We start from the raw sequence: 17,010 nt of genomic DNA, 5'->3' as shown, positions 1-17,010 counted from the left end.
TCCTATTGTGGAAAGACACCAAGCACAAGACCGAGGCCTCGTGTTTAGTTGCGACCCCAGGCCCTGCCCTCTTGGGGACCGGGCAGAGTTGTCCTCACTGGGCCAGGTCCCTCTCTGTAGGGTGAAGGGTGACTAGCTGCTGGCTGAGGCCTCCTCCACTTAGGACATTCTGTGTGCCTGTGACCCCTAATCCCTGTGCTCCCAGGTCCTGCCAGATGAGCCTGTCAGAGGCATCCTGCAGTGGCTCTTCCCAGCACAGAAGCAGGAGTGGAGCCCCCCAGGGCCTCTGTTCTGACCCCATCCTTTGTCCCTGCTGCAGCAGGGCGAGTGCAGGGCATATGCTGGAAACTGAAGATGCAAGCCCGTGAGAGACGTGCCTGCCGCTGGAAGGAGAAAGACCCAAGGCAGTACGGCCCAGGGCACAGGGGAGGGGATGGTCCCTGTGGCCAGGCTTTATTCATTCCTCCATTTACTGCCTCTCACTGACAAAAAGTATACATAGCGCTGTCTCCCTAAAAGCCTTCCAATGTGGCATTTAATTAGAAAACCTTAAATATGTATTTTTTAAAAATCAAAATCTTTTACTGTGGAACTCTTAAATGTTCAATTTTTGCTGTGCCTTTCCTTCTTGTATGTTTTCTTCTTCATTTTATTTTCCTACGTATACTTTTATGTACTTTAAGTTTAGCATATATTAATTTTTTATAAGCAAAGGAAAAAGTTTATAAATTATAATTGAGGAATGTGTCCAGGCAGCAAGCCGTGCATGGCGTCCCTCCCCAGCATGGGGCGCACGCGCGCTCTGTGAGGAGCCATTTCCGCGGCCCGCACTGCGGAAGCCCAGCCCGGAGCCCCAAGCCCGGTACCTCCCGAGGCTACGCTGCCAGACTTCTTACCAAAGAGGCGGGCTTCACTTGCCCCTGTGTTTCTCTCCCCGGTTTTCACTTACGCTGTGTTTTCTTCATCTGGTGATCACAGAAGCGCAGGATCCTATGAAATACCCACACTAGCAGGAAATGCTGTCGGGGTGGTCCCTTCCCTAGGATTTACATTGTTAGTCCTGACCCGTGGCTTCGGAACCCGGCCGAGGCTCTAGGCACCTGCCCCTGCGTGAGGACCCCTGTGTGTGCCCGCATGGTCCCTGCGCTCCTGAGGCCGACCCTCCAGTGGGGAGAGCAGGCAGGACGCAGATGCAGGGGGGTTTCCCTGGGCCTGGAGGGGAGGGAGGGGCCGCTGTGGGGCTGCGGGACGGGCCGCCTCCTGGGGGGCAGCACCCACGCGGAGACCTGGGTGCGAGGGGTGTCAGGAGAGGAGTTCGGCAGGCAGAGGGGCTGGGGGAGCCGCGAGAGCCAGGGGAGTGCCGGGGCACCCAGGAGACTGACCGAGCGCAGGAAGCCACAGCGCAGGGACGGAGCAGAAACCCAGTCCCTCGGAGCCCCGAGGCCCTGGGCAGCACCTTGCGACTTGAGAAGCCCCTGGGGGTGTTGGGCGGAGGCTGGCGTGGCCCGGCCTGCCCTCCTTGAAGGGGAGTGAGCCGTTCCCTCACCACAGGCTCCACACTGTTGGGCCTCACCTCTGGCCACTAAACGGGCAGGTCTTTCCCATGCCAAGCAATTCTCTAGGTTTCTGTGGGCACCAGCTGGGTGTCCTAATACATGAACTCAACCCTCAGTGGTCTTCCGGGAGGCAGCGTCAGGCTCCCCAGGTTAAGGGCCCAGTCCACAAAGCTGACTCCACTTCAGATGCCAGTCACAGGTCCAGGATATCACCTGTGCGTCTAACCAATAGGTTGTGAGTTGGAGGTTCCCACGACCCCTCCCCTCCAGTTCAGTCATTGCTAGAACGCTCACAGAACTCAGGAAGAGCTTGCTTACTGGATTACCAGTTTACTATGAAAGGACACAGTTCAGAAGCAGTGAGGGAAGAGGTGCGCCGGGCAAAGCATGTGGGGCACAGCGCTCCCGTGCCCTCGCTGGGCGCACCACGCTCCCGGCACCGCCGCATGCACACAGTCCAGAAGCTCCGGGAACCCCATCCTCTTGGGTTTTTATGGAAAGTTCCAGCCGTAATCACAGAGTTGGTTTCCCTGGCAACCAGCTCTCATCCTACTCTTCATGTAGGAAATTCCAAGAGTTTTAGGAGCCCTGACCAGGAACTTGGGACAAAGACCAAAATACATATTTATTATGCCACAATAGCACACCTTCTAAAGGATTTCTCGGGCCGCTGTCAGCGGCTCTCAGAAGTTGAGGAAATTTCAGGGAAGAGGTGAAGAGATGTGGGGTGGCAGTGGTGCTGATTGACTACTAAGAACTCCATAAATATTTGTTGAATGAGTGTTCCAGAAAGCTTATAGAACAGGGGTCCACGAACTTTTTCCAAAAGAGACTAGACAGTAACTTTCAGCTTTGCAGGCCATGTTGTCCTTCTGGAAGTAACACATTTGTGAAAGAGGCATGTGTTCTAATAAAACTTTATTATGAACACAAGCTGTGAGAGGAGTTGGCCACTGTGAAAGACGGATGATAATCAAAACGCTTGGTATTTCTGAACACCTGTTATTTGCAGACTTTGCTGCGTGTACCTAGCGTTGGGGCCACAGTGAGAGACGGATGATAATCAAAACACTTGGTATTTCTGAACACCTGTTATTTGCAGGCTTTGCTGCGTGTACCTGGTGTTGGTTACTGGCGATCTGTGCCGCAGTTCTGCAGATTATGTGCCATCCTAATTTTATAGGACAGTCCCTCCAACGCATCATCTCATTTCTGCCGAGATTCTGTCTAGTATTTCTTCTCTGCCCCTGTGACCTCTGACATAGCCTTGGGCATAAAGTCAGAACTCATTAAAGACTTGACTGATTGGAGTAAAAGGTGGTCAGGTTATGGATTTTAACGCATTTCCTTTCTTTCAGTTTCATGAACAGGCGTGTTATATCTGCTAACCCATATCTAGGGGGCACCTCCAACGGCTATGCCCACCCCAGCGGGACGGCACTTCATTATGACGATGTCCCGTGCATCAACGGCTCGGTGAGTGCCCTTTTTTTGGAGTAATGGTTGGTTTTGTTAGAGGCCGAGGCTGTGAAAATTCTGTGCTTCAGTTCCCCTGGTTTCAGGTCTGAATAAGGTCAGCTTTTTAACGCTCTGAGGCAAGGAGACTCCATCTCATCTCTGTTCTCCTGGTTTCTGACATGCTGTTTATCTGAATCTGCATTTGAACAAGTGGATAGTTTGAGGCTAGTAGACACTTTGTCATTTAATGTCACTGTCATTTTTCTGTTGGTGTTGAGGTAGGGTCCCAATCTGTTGCCCAGGCTGGAGTGCAGTGGTGCAGTCAAAACTCACTATAGCTCAACCTCCCCAGCTCAATCGATCCTCCCACCTCAGCCTCCCAAGTAGCTGGGACCATAGGTGCACACCACCACATCCCACTCATTTGTTTTATTTTTAGTAGAGATGGGATCTCCCTATATTGGCAAGGCCAGTCTTGAACTCCTGGGCTCAAGTGATCCTCCCACCTCAGACTTTTGAAGTGTTGGGATTACAGATGTGAGCCACTGTGCCTGGCCTAATGTCGCTGTCACTAATTAAATGTGTCAGCCCACTAAAATATTGACTAAAGGAGAGCATGTTAGAGTAATACTTGGATAACTTGTTAAATCAAAACATAGCACAGTATAGGTTATCAATGAGTAGTTATTTCCCGATGGGATTAAAATGCTGTGAAATCCCCTCAGGAAGGAAATGATGACATAGAGGAATGACCACATTACAAATTCGACAGCTTACCTTGGGGTGGATTTGGAGGAGCCAGGCTCCTGGCTCCTGGCACAGCGCCATCTGTATATCCATCTATCCATCTATCCATGCAGGAGGTGTTTAGTAACAGCTTTCCCTGTTACACTGGCCTCGGGGGTCTGTCTGGCCTTAGGAGTCCTGAAGTCTGTTCTCAGTGTGTTGTGTCTGTGTCGTACGTGTAATCAGCAGGCCTCATCAAGTGCTGGTTCTACGGTGTCTGCCTGTTACTCATCTCACAACCGCGTATTGAGCATCCTGCCTGATCCAGGCACAGTGCCCGGCCCTGGGCGTTCAGAGATGAGGCCTTCACAGTTAGCAGATGAATGAAGGAGGCTTGTGAGAAACCAGTATGCCATTTGTCTCCCAGTACTGGGAGGGTTTGAAATTGGCATCTATGTTAAGATAATTTTCAAAGGTAGACATAAAGTAAATTTATTGTTATGTTTTCCAAGGCTATGAAATAGACTTGGAAGGTATTTCAGACTTTTTTCTTACTGTTTTGATTCTCCATTCTTTTCCCCGATATCCTGATGAATGTCCTCAATCAGCCCTGGCATCATAAATTCATAGCTGCCCCACAGCAGGAACCAAGAGACAACAGCCTCCTTGAGGGAAGAGAGGGGCTGAGGACCCCCAGTGCTCAGGAGCATAAACAAACTGAAAGCAGGTTCTCGTGGTCAGGGTCGGAAGTGGGTGGCCCATCCCTCAGGAGCCACGATGGACGCAGTGTGTCCCTGGGGCTCGGTCGCCTTCCCATTGGCCGCCGCCTCCTTCCTGCCGCTCTGGACCTGCCCTGGGGTTCCTGTGGGGGAGGCCGCCCTTTCTGTGCGAGGCCCCCACCTGATTCTAAAGCGGGATCTTCTCATCACTTGATCTGCCCCCTTCCCTCCTCAGTCCTCTCTCCCTTGCCTTATTGGCTGGGTGTCTCCAGTGGCCAGACTCTGTGCCAGGAGTTGAAGAAGAAATGTTGAAGCGATTGTCTTTGTCCTGAAAGGGACTTTGAGTCTCATGGGGGTGAGTGGACCTGGGAGGGAAACAGACATAGGACCGGGGAGAGCTTCCTGGGCCCTGGGCAGGGCAGGTCCCATGTTAGGACAGGGTGGCACGGGGCAAACAGAGCCACTTTAGGATCCCATCCTAGCTTCAGAGTCCATCCAGTAGAGCCCCCCATCTTAGGCGGAGGGGTATCAGGTCCAGTGAATCTCCTCCTTTCCCCCTCAGCCAATCCTCCCTGGGGTGTCTCTGGGTGCCCACAGTCACCACAGCACTCCACCCCTGGGTAGGGGCTTGTGCGAGTTCTTCCTGCTTAAGATGGCACCCTACCAGCCTGTGAAGCAGGCTCTCAGGCTAGTTCCTGCCCTAGATTCCAGCCCCTGAGCCCTTCAGGTGGGACCTGCTCTTCTGCCTCCATTTGCCCTGTGTCACCCCAGTGTCTCTTGACAGCACAGTCTTACCACTGGATTTAGACTCCAGTTACCACACTCATCTGCATCCTGAGAACCATCCACTTCTCTGAGCCTGTGTCTAGCCCGTCCCACCCAAAGACCCTTTCACACGCCTTTTCCTCAAAGGCGTTTCTCCACATGCACGCCTTACACACGAACCTGTGACTGTGAACCGGATGCTCTCTTCACCCTGTGGAACCACACACGTGATCATCCAGCTCCACCCAGCCCGTTTTATTCAGACTTTTATGACACTCTACAGGCCACCCCCAGGAGCAAGTGTTGTTTAGGCTATTCACAGCTTCATCTGTTGTAGAAACAAAGGTCTGCCATTCCTAAAGGGCTCTGCATGTAGGAATTGTTTGTGTGTGTGTATTGCTGGGCTACATGTTTGTGGCTTCCTTGCTTATTAGGCCTTCCTCTGCCCAGGCCCTTCCTGAAACTATTTTCTGTGTGTTCGGCTCTGTTACCAGCTCATCTCTTTTTGGAGGGCCTCATTTCTAGATTCTTAAAAGTTCATATTTATAGCCAGGCGCGATGGCTCAGGCCTGTAATCCCAGCACTTTGGAAGGCAGAGGTGGGCAGATCACTTAAGGCCAGGAGTTTGAGACCAGCCTGGCCAACATGGTGAAACCCTGTCTCTACTAAAAATATAAAAATTAGCCGGGCATGGTGGTGGGTATCTGTAATCCTAGCTACTCAGGAGGCTGAGGCAGGAGAATTGCTTGAGCCTGGGAGGCAGAGGCTGCAGTGAGCTGAGATTGTGCCACTGCACTGCAGCCTGGGCAACAGAGCAAGACTCCATCTCAAAAAAAAAAGTTCATATTTATGACCTAATATCTGGCATCGTGGCACTGTTTCAGCTTTAGTAATGTTTACCCAATGTTCCCCCTGATGCTTAGACTAAGATGAAAGTGTGCACACTCACATACTTTAAACTAGAAACTTCTGTGAGGTCTCTGTAGGTGTTTTTCTGAGTCTTCCGTGTGACTTAATCTTTGGTATTTTAGGAAAATGATAGTCTCGTCTAGACCGTTTTAATAACTCTGGACAAATATATGCTAGGTTGTCATTATGAAACTCTCATATCCGAGTTTCTCTGCAGGAGCCGTTATTTTTAGATCACAAAAATAGACACATTGAAGTGATTGCGGAGGAATACAGACACTCCTACTGCAGAATTTTAAGTCTTTTCTATTTTTATAACAAAAGGTTGTAATTACCGTCTGGCAGAAAGGACTATGCAGGAAGACTATCAACGGGGTAAAAGGAATATAAGAGAGGAATTAATACTGCCTTTCTTGTCATGCCAGGCGATTTATAAAGACCTTTAACCCTGAAAAGGCCCTGGCTGTGGTTATCAGTTTTTGAGTTAATACTTTAATACCCATGTTCTCAGATTCCTCTGTCCCATGCAGTGGCATGTAGCTATTTTAGTCCTTTGTTAGAGATTTTCTGCTAAAATAAAACCATTATATCCATTAGATTTGGAAGCATCTAATTTTCTATGAGGATTTGATTTCTCTTTTCACAGACGGTTTTGCTTGTGTTGGTTGTGGCACTTTCTTCAGTACAGAGCAGGGGACAGAGGGGGTGTGTGTTGACAGTTCCCATAGGACTTGGGTCACTGACTCCTGCACAGGGGCTTGGAGGAGCCTGCAGGTGGTCTCATGTCCCCAGAAGGAGCGCGAGGCTTAGCGGGAGCACCGCGTGGGGATGAGCGCGCCCTTCCCTCCGCTCTGCCACTCACCGGCTCCAGGCCCTGTCTCTGCTTCCATTTCCCCCTTTTTACCCGGATGACTGTGAGACGAAGTCAGCGTCCAGGACGTGAGAAGTGCTGTGTAAAGCATCGGGTGCTCTGCTAGGACCTCGTGTGTCTTCATGTAGACCCAGAGCACCAGGCCCCTGGTCCCATGCTCATTCCTCCCCTTCCATCCACGCCCTGCGCTAGGAGAACTTCTGAACCCCAGGTTCTCTAAAGAAGGAAATGCCAAATCAACATTGCTTTTTCCTTTAAAAGAAAGGACAAAACAAAAACTTCATATTCCCAGAGTTCTGGGAATGGTTTAAGGAAAAAAAAATTTTTTCCATAAGGCTTCAGAAGTCAAGTCCTTTTGAATCCACCTGCATGCTTGTGTTGGGTCTGTGTGTGTATGTGTGTGAGAGGGGGGTGGTGGGTGCATGCCTTATTGATAACAACTGCAGTCTGTGTGCAGGAGAGTGTTGGGGTGCCAATGTATGCTAAATGCCGTACTATTAATAAATGACATCTCACTGTGCTAAAAGCTGCTGTTTCCTGTGTCCAAGTCACTAACCACAAAGCTATGTGTGTTGCAGTGGGAACCGGAAGATGGCTTTCCTGCTTCCTGCAGCAGAGGCTTGGGAGAAGAGGTGCTTTATGATAACGCAGGCCTGTACGATAACTTGCCGCCTCCGCACATCTTTGCCCGCTACTCTCCTGCTGACAGAAAGGCCTCTAGGCTGTCTGCTGACAAGCTGTCCTCTAACCATTACAAATACCCTGCCTCCGCTCAGTCTGTCACTAATACCTCTTCTGTGGGGAGGGCGTCTCTCGGGCTCAACTCGCAGGTACGGCATCTTCTTCTGTAAGATTCTAGAACCACTTTCAAGTCACATTGCTCCAACAGAGTTTTGCAACTTGTAGTAAATGGGACTCATCAAAGGCAAAGCATAATGTTTTTTTTTTTTCTCAACTAGAATATAATTTGCAGCCTGACTACCAAGGAACTGATGAGATATTTCTAACGAGCTCATGGTTTATCTGAGCACTGTGTTTCTTTGCCCACATCTGGCTCTCGTTCTGTTCTTGGAAAATTCCCCAGTGAAATTTTGTGAATTATGTCAACTAAAGGCAGAGAAGTTAAAAGAAACGGGTAATAAAACTTTCCAGAAGATTCTTGGACAGCAAGTTTCTTTAGTATGTTTCCATTACACTTAATGAGGAAGGGTTGACTCCGTGTAGTCATTGCTTTTGATCTTTAAACATGAAATAGATTATTCAGAGTGTGGTAGTGTTTCTCCATGACAAGTCTAAAGGTATACTCCCAAAAACTAGATGATGATAATAAGGACTTTTTAAACATGAAATAGATTATTCAGAGTACGGTGGTGTTTCTCCATGACAAGTCTAAAGGTATACTCCCAAAAACTAGATGACGATAATAAGGACTTTTGATGACCATTGAACAATAATAACCGTGATGTTGAACTACTGTCCATTGCACACCCTGTATCTATGGCAAACAGTAACATTTCAGAGCAATTTTGTGGTGTTAGGCCTTTTAAAAAAAAAAAAAAGATGACGTCTCACTATGTTGCCCAGGCAGGACTTGAACTGTGGGCTCAAGTGATCCTCCTTCCTTGGCCTCCCAAGTAGCTGGGACAACAGGCACATGCCACCGTGCCCAGCTTATGATGCATATTTAACCTAAGAATTTTTTATGCTTTGCCTATGAATATACAGCAAATGGGCATGTTTTAAATATTTGTTTTTTCTCCACTCTTTGGATAATCTTAAGAAAATAACCAGGTGAAATTGTAGAATTATCGATAGTAGTGACTTAGAACAGTAGCTCCCAATAGGTCGGCTTCATCAAAAGTCAAATGCACAGGTTGGTGTTGCTTTTTGATTTTTCATGACGGTTGTTCAGATCCCATCCCTGGGGATTCCCATTCAGTGAGTCTGAGTGGCCCTGAGCTAAGTGTAGTTGGGGACCGGGGGTAGGGGAGCCGTTGGCCTCTTTTGAGGACTTATGCCAAAAAGTTGTCAGGTTATGTGTTGCATTCACTAAGTGAAAGTTTCTCTCTCTATGTTTCTACATGTCTTTTTATTGGCATTAGAGTCGCCTTAGGTAAAACCCTGCCACACAGTTTGCCATCTTGCACTCTTGGATTGTCCCCACATTGGTTGGGAATCATTTGATGTATGGTTCCCATGTGGAGTGTTTGTTACTATTGTCCCCTTTTGTTTTGTTTTTGTTGAAATAGGAAACATTTTTGCAAGTTAAATTACATGACCTCTGGGTTTCCTGTCCTCATTTGGTCATTTTAATGGGAACCTATTTTTAATGGCGAGACCTTGCACTTTCTGAGCACTTATGTGCCATATGCTCTATCCATGTAAGGCACGTCATCTGATCTTTTTAGGAACACTGTGGGGAGGTATCTCTTTATGTTTTTAAATGATCAAATGGCGGCTCAGAAAGTTTAAATAACTTGCTCAACTTCTCCTAAATGATTGATAGAGCCAGAATTTGGAGCTAGATCTCTCTGCCTCCCAAAAAGTGAGGCCTGCAACAGAAGGAAGCTGTATCATGGAAAAAAGCGTGGGCGTGGATGCTGGAGTGAGCCTTTGCTGTCATGCTGAATTAATTACACAGCTAAGCTACACATAAGGTCACTTCAGCAAAATGCAAAACGTGTTGGCCTGTATCAGTCTCAGGAGTAGAGTACTATTTCACTTTTTCAGAAACCTGTAGTTAGTGGAAGTTCAGTTTCCATAGTGTTGCTGCTGTGCCTGTGTTATGCTTCTCTTGCTTCCTTCTGCGGACTCCGTCGGCGATAAGAAGGCGGTCACTTATCCCAGTAGGATGTCACTCAGTGTCAAAGCACTTGGAGCAGCAGAACTCACACTGCAGGGTCGTGCTCCTCTCCTAAAAGGCATCCCACTGAAATAAAAGCTGCTTATCCTCAGAAACACAAACTACTCCTCTCAGCTGAGTGCTCTGGGGTAGTCAGCTGCCTGCGCCAGCTTGGTTAGCATTTGTGGTCTGCCAGTAGAAAGGGGCCACTTCTGCAGTGTTCCAGCGGAACACATCCTACGGAGCCTCTGCCATACCCTCCTTAGCCATTCCCCAGAATCCCAGCAGCCCAGTGTTTGGAAACCATCTTGGTTTTCTTTCACTTTCGTTTTTTCCTCCATCTATGCCAGTTTCTACAATACTTAGAGACTGAAAGAAATGACTCCAGAAAAAAAAAGACCAAGATTTGTTTGACTTTGTGTTTATTTTTAATGTTCTTATATGTTTATTTCAACAGCTCAAGGGTAAAAAGCCCCCCGTGGCGTCTAATGGGGTCACAGGAAAAGGGAAGACTCTGAGCAGTCAGCCAAAAAAAGCGGATCCTGCGGCTGTTGTGAAAAGGATGGGTTCGAGTAAGTATACCATCGAATGTCTTGCATTCCGGCTTCAAGTACACTTGGTGGAGCTGGGCCTGTCTGAGCCTGCCCACCCGTGAGTGCCAGCTTGGGGTCAGCTGGAGAGATGGAGCGGTGGGCACCGTCATCCTTCCTCATCAGCCACATAGAAGGACAGTGGCGATTTCAACCCAGCTTTTCTGACTGTGCTTGTAAATTGAAGCCCAGAACTGGTTTGCCACCTGTGGGATCGACTCAGCATTTTAAAATAGGAGGCAGTTGTGAGTGCAGGTTTCTTGCAGCTCCGGGTGGCCCTGGGCTCCAGGTCAGGAGACCTCAGCTCCTGTCCCTGATCTGTGGTTGTCAAGCCTTGCAGACTCTAAACTCAGCATCTTTATCTGTCAGACGTAGACACGTGGCTCCCGTGGTTGGTGCGGTTGGAATAGCTGAGGTAATACATGGACCTCCAAGCACTAGAGCAGTACGAGGAGTTCTGAGGAATGGTTATCCTGCGGTGCCTGTGGTCCACAGCAAGCCATTCTTATCCCATCCGGTTTACTTCCCACAGCCACTTTGTAAGCATAGGCATTATCCTCTACCCCATCATAGAAATGAGAAAAGAATCACCAAGAGAGTAAGCAGCTCCCCCAAGGCTCACAGCTGGTAAATCACAGAGCCAGAGTGGGTGCCAGGCTTTCAGACTCCACATCCAGCCGGAAATAGATTGGGCAGAGAAGCATTAAGACATGAGACACTCAGCCTGCCTGGACCCAGCACCCTCTTCCCTTCCCTCTAGTAGATCCAGCTAGGGCGATATGTCATCTCTTAAGTGTTTGTATTGGTGTTAGTCCTCATTATGTTGGATGTCTAATCAGGGAGCCAGCCAGGCAGCATTTTTTCACTCAAGGGGCTCAAAGATACACCAAAGTGGTCCAGCGGACCCACACATGCAGACAAGCAAGTGGCAGGGCTGCAGTGTGGGGATTTACAGGTGAGGGGCTCCTGAGTCCATCTGAGCATGTCCAGGAAGATTTCCCAGAGAAAGAAGGTGGGAGTTAGGTGCAGATGTTGAGTTTGATGTGGTTACATGCCATCGCCACTTGGGATTTGCACCTGAGATTTTCAAATCTGAATCTGTGCAACTGGTAGACCAGTCTCAGTGCTAACGAAGATGAGGCCAGCTAGCCCCAGTTGGTAACCCCCACACCAGCTGTCGAAGAGCGAGGCTGCCATACCGACACGTGCCGACATCCATTTGCCCTGTGGTTCCATTTTTGGAGTCGGAGCATCCACACAGGGGAATGAAGAGGCTGGCAGTGTCCTTGGCCATGTTCGTGAACGAGGCTTGAAATCGCTCCGCAGGGCCAGGCTGCGTCTGCCCCAAGGAAGCGTATACATCCCTGATCTAGGCTTTTCTCCACCTCTGTTCTACCCAGCATACGTGTTGACCAGATAGGTTGGAGCCAGTTGGGCCAAATCCTCCCTCCTACCACCATTTATTTAATGTACTAACTTCCTTTGACCTTATCTGGCAAATCTTACTTCCTGAATGTATCGGGTGTATTTACTTTCACCTCTTTTAGTGTTGTTTCTTTGAGGAGGGGCAGATGGGGGAGAGGAGCACCTCACACCTGGAAAGCTTTGTTAGAAGCAAAATCCGAGTCCCACGGAGTCTCAGTCGCCATGGTGTTTCTCTGTCAGTACCTGTGCTGACTTTATTTCCTAGATGATTTATTCCTTTATTTTATGGGATCTTCTGTAGGGAGTTTTTATTAACTGTGGTGACATCTAATGGTGACAAAAGAGAAAAATAATGGCATTCCGTGTTTTTGCTTGAATCCAGCCAGTTGCATTATAGATTAGATGGGATTTATTACATGGGGACCAAAAGATGTGGAAATTTATAGGTGATTGCATTGAGTTCATTGGGGAAACAGCTTAGTTTAGAAATAAGCGAGTAGAGTTTGGACTTGGCCCTGTTTGCAAAATATGTTGTTAACCTTAGCTGCAAACAGCGATCCTTTTGTTTCAGATTGTCGAATGCTTCGCCTCTCCTCAGGCTGCCAACGCTTTTGCTGTCATTCTATGTGTTTCTTTTGATTAGGGGAAAACTGACTGGGGAGTGATCACTTTTTATGCCTTCATAAATGCAGTATTTCATTGAAATCATGATAACTTACGTTGCAAGAATTGGCAAATCCAGCATTTAGGACAGGTGCTAGAAATGGCTCCCTGCTGTCCCTGAGTGGACAAGGCTCTGGGAATCGCTTATCGCTGATATGGTAAGAATTGTCAGTGAATGTCCACTACATCAGGCGTCGTATCATTTTGTTAGATTTTTTTCAGATATAACGTTCTAATTTAAAACACACACGCATGCACACACACATGCACACACACAGGATTCCTTCTCGTTTCTGCTTTAGAGAGGGTGAAGCTGAGCTTCTCCGGAGGTTGCTTGCAGAGTCATGTAGCAAGGGAGGGTGGAGTGTGGGTTTCTAGCCACCTCTCTGAGTCCAGTGTTTTTATTCTTAATCATTATGCCACCCCTGTGGCTTCTACCCGAAGTAGTTTCTAGCCTCGCGAGGGAGTCAGACACGTGGGGCGTGCAGTCAGGAAGGCCTGGGAGTTGCCTTCAGGCGTGAGTGATTGTTAGAAGCGACTGGGAGACCACGGAAGCTTTGAAATCGGTGATCCTCCATCCGAGTTTTGTTGGAACCTTCATCTCTTCCATGTGTCTTAACAAAGAGGTGTTGTCCTAAATTACTGTTATTGAAAAGCCAACATAATAAGAGGAGGAGAGCGTGGGGTCAGGTTTTGAAAGCTGTTTTCACTGGTGATGTGATGTTGCCAAGTCTGTAAATTTTCCCTACAGCTAGTTTCCTCTTCATTTATTCATTTTATGAAATAAGCATTTATGTGTTGCCCATTTGTGTTTGTTCTAAGTGCTTTATAAATATTTAATCCTCGTAACCACTCAGTGAATTACCTGCTCTTACTATCCCCATTTCACAGATGAGGGAAACTGAGGCACAGAGGGATTCGTGCCCTGTTCCAGGTCATGCAGCTACAAGTGTAAGCTGGGACTCCTTCCTAGACAGTCAGGCTCCAGATACCGCTCCTGGTTGCCTCTTCATGTATCCGTTGTTCATTTATTCACTAAACAAGCATTTATTGTGCCACACTCCGTGCCGGGTGCTAATCTCAGTGCTGGGGGTGTAGCAGCAATTCAGAGCCAGTCAGATGACATGGCCATAAGGAACAGATACTGCGGTGTTAGGGAAGGATTTGAAGACGTAGAGAAGGAAGCAAATTTCAGACACTATTTTTGATATAACTCCTGTCTTTTCTGATTATAGAATGTTCATTCTCCACCTTGTTGCAGATTAATTATAAGCCATGTGCCTCAAAGGGAAGTGAATTAAAGGAATTTCCTAATATTCTGTTTTCGTTTTTAAGAAATTGATTCAAAAATTTGAATCAATTTTTAAGAATATTGATTCAAAGAATATTGGAGAATTTGAACTAGTCACTTTTCTGCTTGGTTCATACCAGCCCTGCCCTTTTCTTGTTGAATTAGCAAAATAACGCTTTGTGTTTGTTTACTGAGTTGGCTGATTCAACAGGCTTTTTGAGTTACCCCATTATCTGCTTCAATAAACCTAATTTTTTTTTGACACGGGGTCTCACTGTCATCCAGGCTGGAGCACAGTGGCAGGATCACAGCTCACTGCAGCCTCAAGCTCCCAAGCTCAAGCGATTCTCCCACCTCAGCCTCCTGAGTAGCTGGGACTACAGGCATGTGCCGCCATGCCTGGCTAATTTTGTATTTTTTGTAGAGAAGGGATCGTCCCATATTTCCCAGGCTGGTAAACGTAATGTTTAATTGCTGCTGCTTTTTCTTCTCAAGATGCTGCCCAGTACAAGTATGGCAAGAACCGGGTAGAAGCAGATGCCAAGCGGCTACAGACCAAAGAGGAGGAGCTGCTGAAGAGGAAAGAGGCCCTGCGGAATAGGCTGGCCCAGCTCCGCAAGGAAAGAAAAGACCTTCGAGCGGCTATTGAAGTGAACGCCGGTATGAAGGGTGTGGGTGACTGCCCAGGGTGCATGTTTGTATTAGAGACTGGAGATTTCATTCTGCTTTGCCCAAAGGACCTATTGCTCACCAAGGCTGTCATTCTATTTAGTAAGAGTGGGTTATTTCACAGTGTTTCCTGGGGCTTGGAAACATTGCTGGTAACCCCGAGGCAGGTGCCTGTGTGGTCAAACATGCGGCGTGCAGGCAGAGGCCAGGGCCAGACCCACACGCTGCTCACCGAGGCAGGGGAGGTGCTGGGGGACCTGTTCCGGCTTCTGGCGCTGACAACAGAGGTTGTCTGGAGGATGGCCCCTGTATCCGCAGGGCGCAGTAGATTCTGGTCACCGGGTAGGAGGGATCAGCTGGATTTCTCTACAGAGGGTAGCCCACAGGGGTCAGTAATATTCAGAAGTCCAGACAAGGGTAGAAGCAGCCCCTCGTTTGTTGAGAAGGGACAGGCGAGAGCAAGGCAGCATCTGTCTTGGGATGCATCAGGGAAGAGGCCAGGCTAATGGAATACAGACACCAGAAAGGGACTGAAGTCACAGAAACTGAGTCTGCAGCCAGAGTGGCAGCCCTGGGCCAGGCGCATGCAATTCCTGCTGGCAGGAGCTGGCGCTCAGCTCCTGAGCCTGGGGTGGCACCGCTTACCTACGCATGGCCTCCCTTCCAGCCCGGTGCTTAGACTGCGGAAGACTGGCTCCTTAGATTGAGATTGTACTGGCCTGGGCTGGGACGGGGGCTTCAGATGCCTCAGAGGCCTGGGCGGTCCAGAGAAGAAGCTGTGGCCTTCCCATGGCTCGCCGCGCGGGGAGGAGCTGACGCACACCCAGCAGGTGGTTAGTCTTGCTGGACTTTGTGCCTCAATGATCTGATGAAGGGAAATGCTTTTGGAGTTTAGAGGAGGGAAGGCAGGTGTTGGCAGGGCAGGTCAGGCTGACCCTATAGGAGGCCCAGGATGTGGCCTGCAGTCTGAGGCTGACCCTACGGGAGGAGGCTGTGCCAGAGAATGGGACGGGGCATGGAGTTTAACGAGACAGAAGTAGCATTTCTCCCGTGTTCCCAGCTTGCAGGATAGTGAAGATGCAGGAGGGCCAGGAGTGCTTTTGGCTTTGAAAAAGAGAACCTCGCCTGCCGGCCACCACCGGCCCAGGCCCTGGGCACAAGTCCGTTCACCTCTTGGGATTGGTGTTCTCATCTGCCCAGTGGGTGCATCTTAGGTCACTGCAGCAAACCTCAAATAAAATAAGTGAATGTGCCTTAAAGAAATGTGTGCCGTGTCCAGTAGAGATGCAAGCTGTGCTACTGCTCATTGCCTCGGGCGCAAATAAGATGACTGAAGGATCGGCGGAGCGTTAGGGGAGGACAGGGTTCACACTCCAAGAAGGTGGCAGCGTTGGGAACTGTGGAGTTTAGGGTCCACGTTTTAAAATGAGAACATTGAGGCCCAGAGCCAGGAGCTCCTGGCCTTCGTCAGAATCAGCATCTCCTCTTTCCTGGTCCGAGTCCTCAACAGCTGCAGCAAAGGGAAATGGTAGGAGAAGGACTCTGGTCCCTTAGAGAACTGCTGAATTTAAGTTTCACAACGAAGACCTAAGTCAGGGGAGCTCGACCTCAGACGTTTTGTGGAAGTTCTTCTCGGGCACTAGGTGCCTTCTCTGTTGTTTGGAGAACCTGTGCCTGCCGCGGGAGTAACGGCGTTTCTGGGAATTCCAGGCAGGAAGCCGCAGGCGATCCTGGAGGAGAAGCTGAAGCAGCTGGAGGAGGAGTGCCGGCAGAAGGAGGCGGAGCGAGTCAGCCTGGAGCTGGAGCTGACGGAGGTCAAGGAGAGCCTGAAGAAAGCGCTGGCGGGCGGAGTCACCCTGGGGCTGGCCATCGAGCCCAAGTCAGGGACATCGAGTCCACAGGTGTGTGTCCTTCTGGCTCACCTCGGAGGCTGGCGCGGCCTTGCGTGACCGAGGGCCAGTGCACCCAGAGAGAATGTGGAGTGGCTCTGGGGTGTAGCTTGCTTGTGGCCCCTTAGTGTGCCCAGCAGAAGACAGTTCATGTGTTAGCATCAGACACTTTCATCAGCCGGGCCTGTGTTCCTGACATGCTTTCTTACCTCTCGCTGAAATGTTAAAAGCTGTGGAAATGCCGAGTCTGTGTCTTTCCCCTTTGCACAATCTGTTTAGAACAGATCCACTCCTCGTGTCTCTTCTGAACCAGGTCCTGATTTGATGCCAGTTCAGTAGAGCCGGTGCTTACAAACCGTCTAACATGTCTGAGAGTTAAGCCAGGTGCTGGGGAAACTGAAATGAATGAAGCGGTTTGTGTCCGCTTAGAATCAAACAGAACAAAGTGGGGTCCTCTTCCCATGTGAGTCATCCCTGTCCCTGGTTCCTCTTCACTCATTCGGCTGAGACCGCTGAGAACTTAGATGTCTTCTCCACTTGGTCATTCTGTTGAGTCTCCTGTCTTGTGAGTTGGATGCCGTCACTTCCATTGAGCGAGGGAGGCACTGGGCCCAGAGCAGTAAACACGCCTGCAGGG

The 17,010-nt window shown here is 49.1% G+C and overlaps 1 protein-coding gene across 5 annotated transcripts in view; it reads left to right on the top strand.

Annotated features, from left to right (window-relative positions):
* The window catches only part of AFAP1 (actin filament associated protein 1), a 183,066-nt gene that overhangs the window by 152,590 nt on the left and 13,466 nt on the right, over window positions 1-17,010 (top strand). For 2 of the 5 annotated variants that reach the window (XM_034951930.3, XM_034951931.3), the window contains exons 12-16: window positions 2,915-3,032; window positions 7,583-7,834; window positions 10,304-10,418; window positions 14,311-14,475; window positions 16,195-16,385. In XM_034951930.3, the coding sequence (XP_034807821.1) occupies window positions 2,915-3,032; window positions 7,583-7,834; window positions 10,304-10,418; window positions 14,311-14,475; window positions 16,195-16,385 (841 nt within the window). The remainder of the gene's footprint in view (window positions 1-2,914; window positions 3,033-7,582; window positions 7,835-10,303; window positions 10,419-14,310; window positions 14,476-16,194; window positions 16,386-17,010) is intronic. The other 3 variants (XM_034951934.3, XM_063603693.1, XM_034951933.3) reach the window with 2 other exon arrangements.

This window comes from Pan paniscus, chromosome 3 (assembly GCF_029289425.2).
Source record: "Pan paniscus chromosome 3, NHGRI_mPanPan1-v2.0_pri, whole genome shotgun sequence".
Classification (NCBI taxonomy): Eukaryota; Metazoa; Chordata; class Mammalia; order Primates; family Hominidae; genus Pan; species Pan paniscus.
Note: the sequence above shows the minus strand (reverse complement) of the source record. Positions and strands in the feature narration are given on the sequence as shown.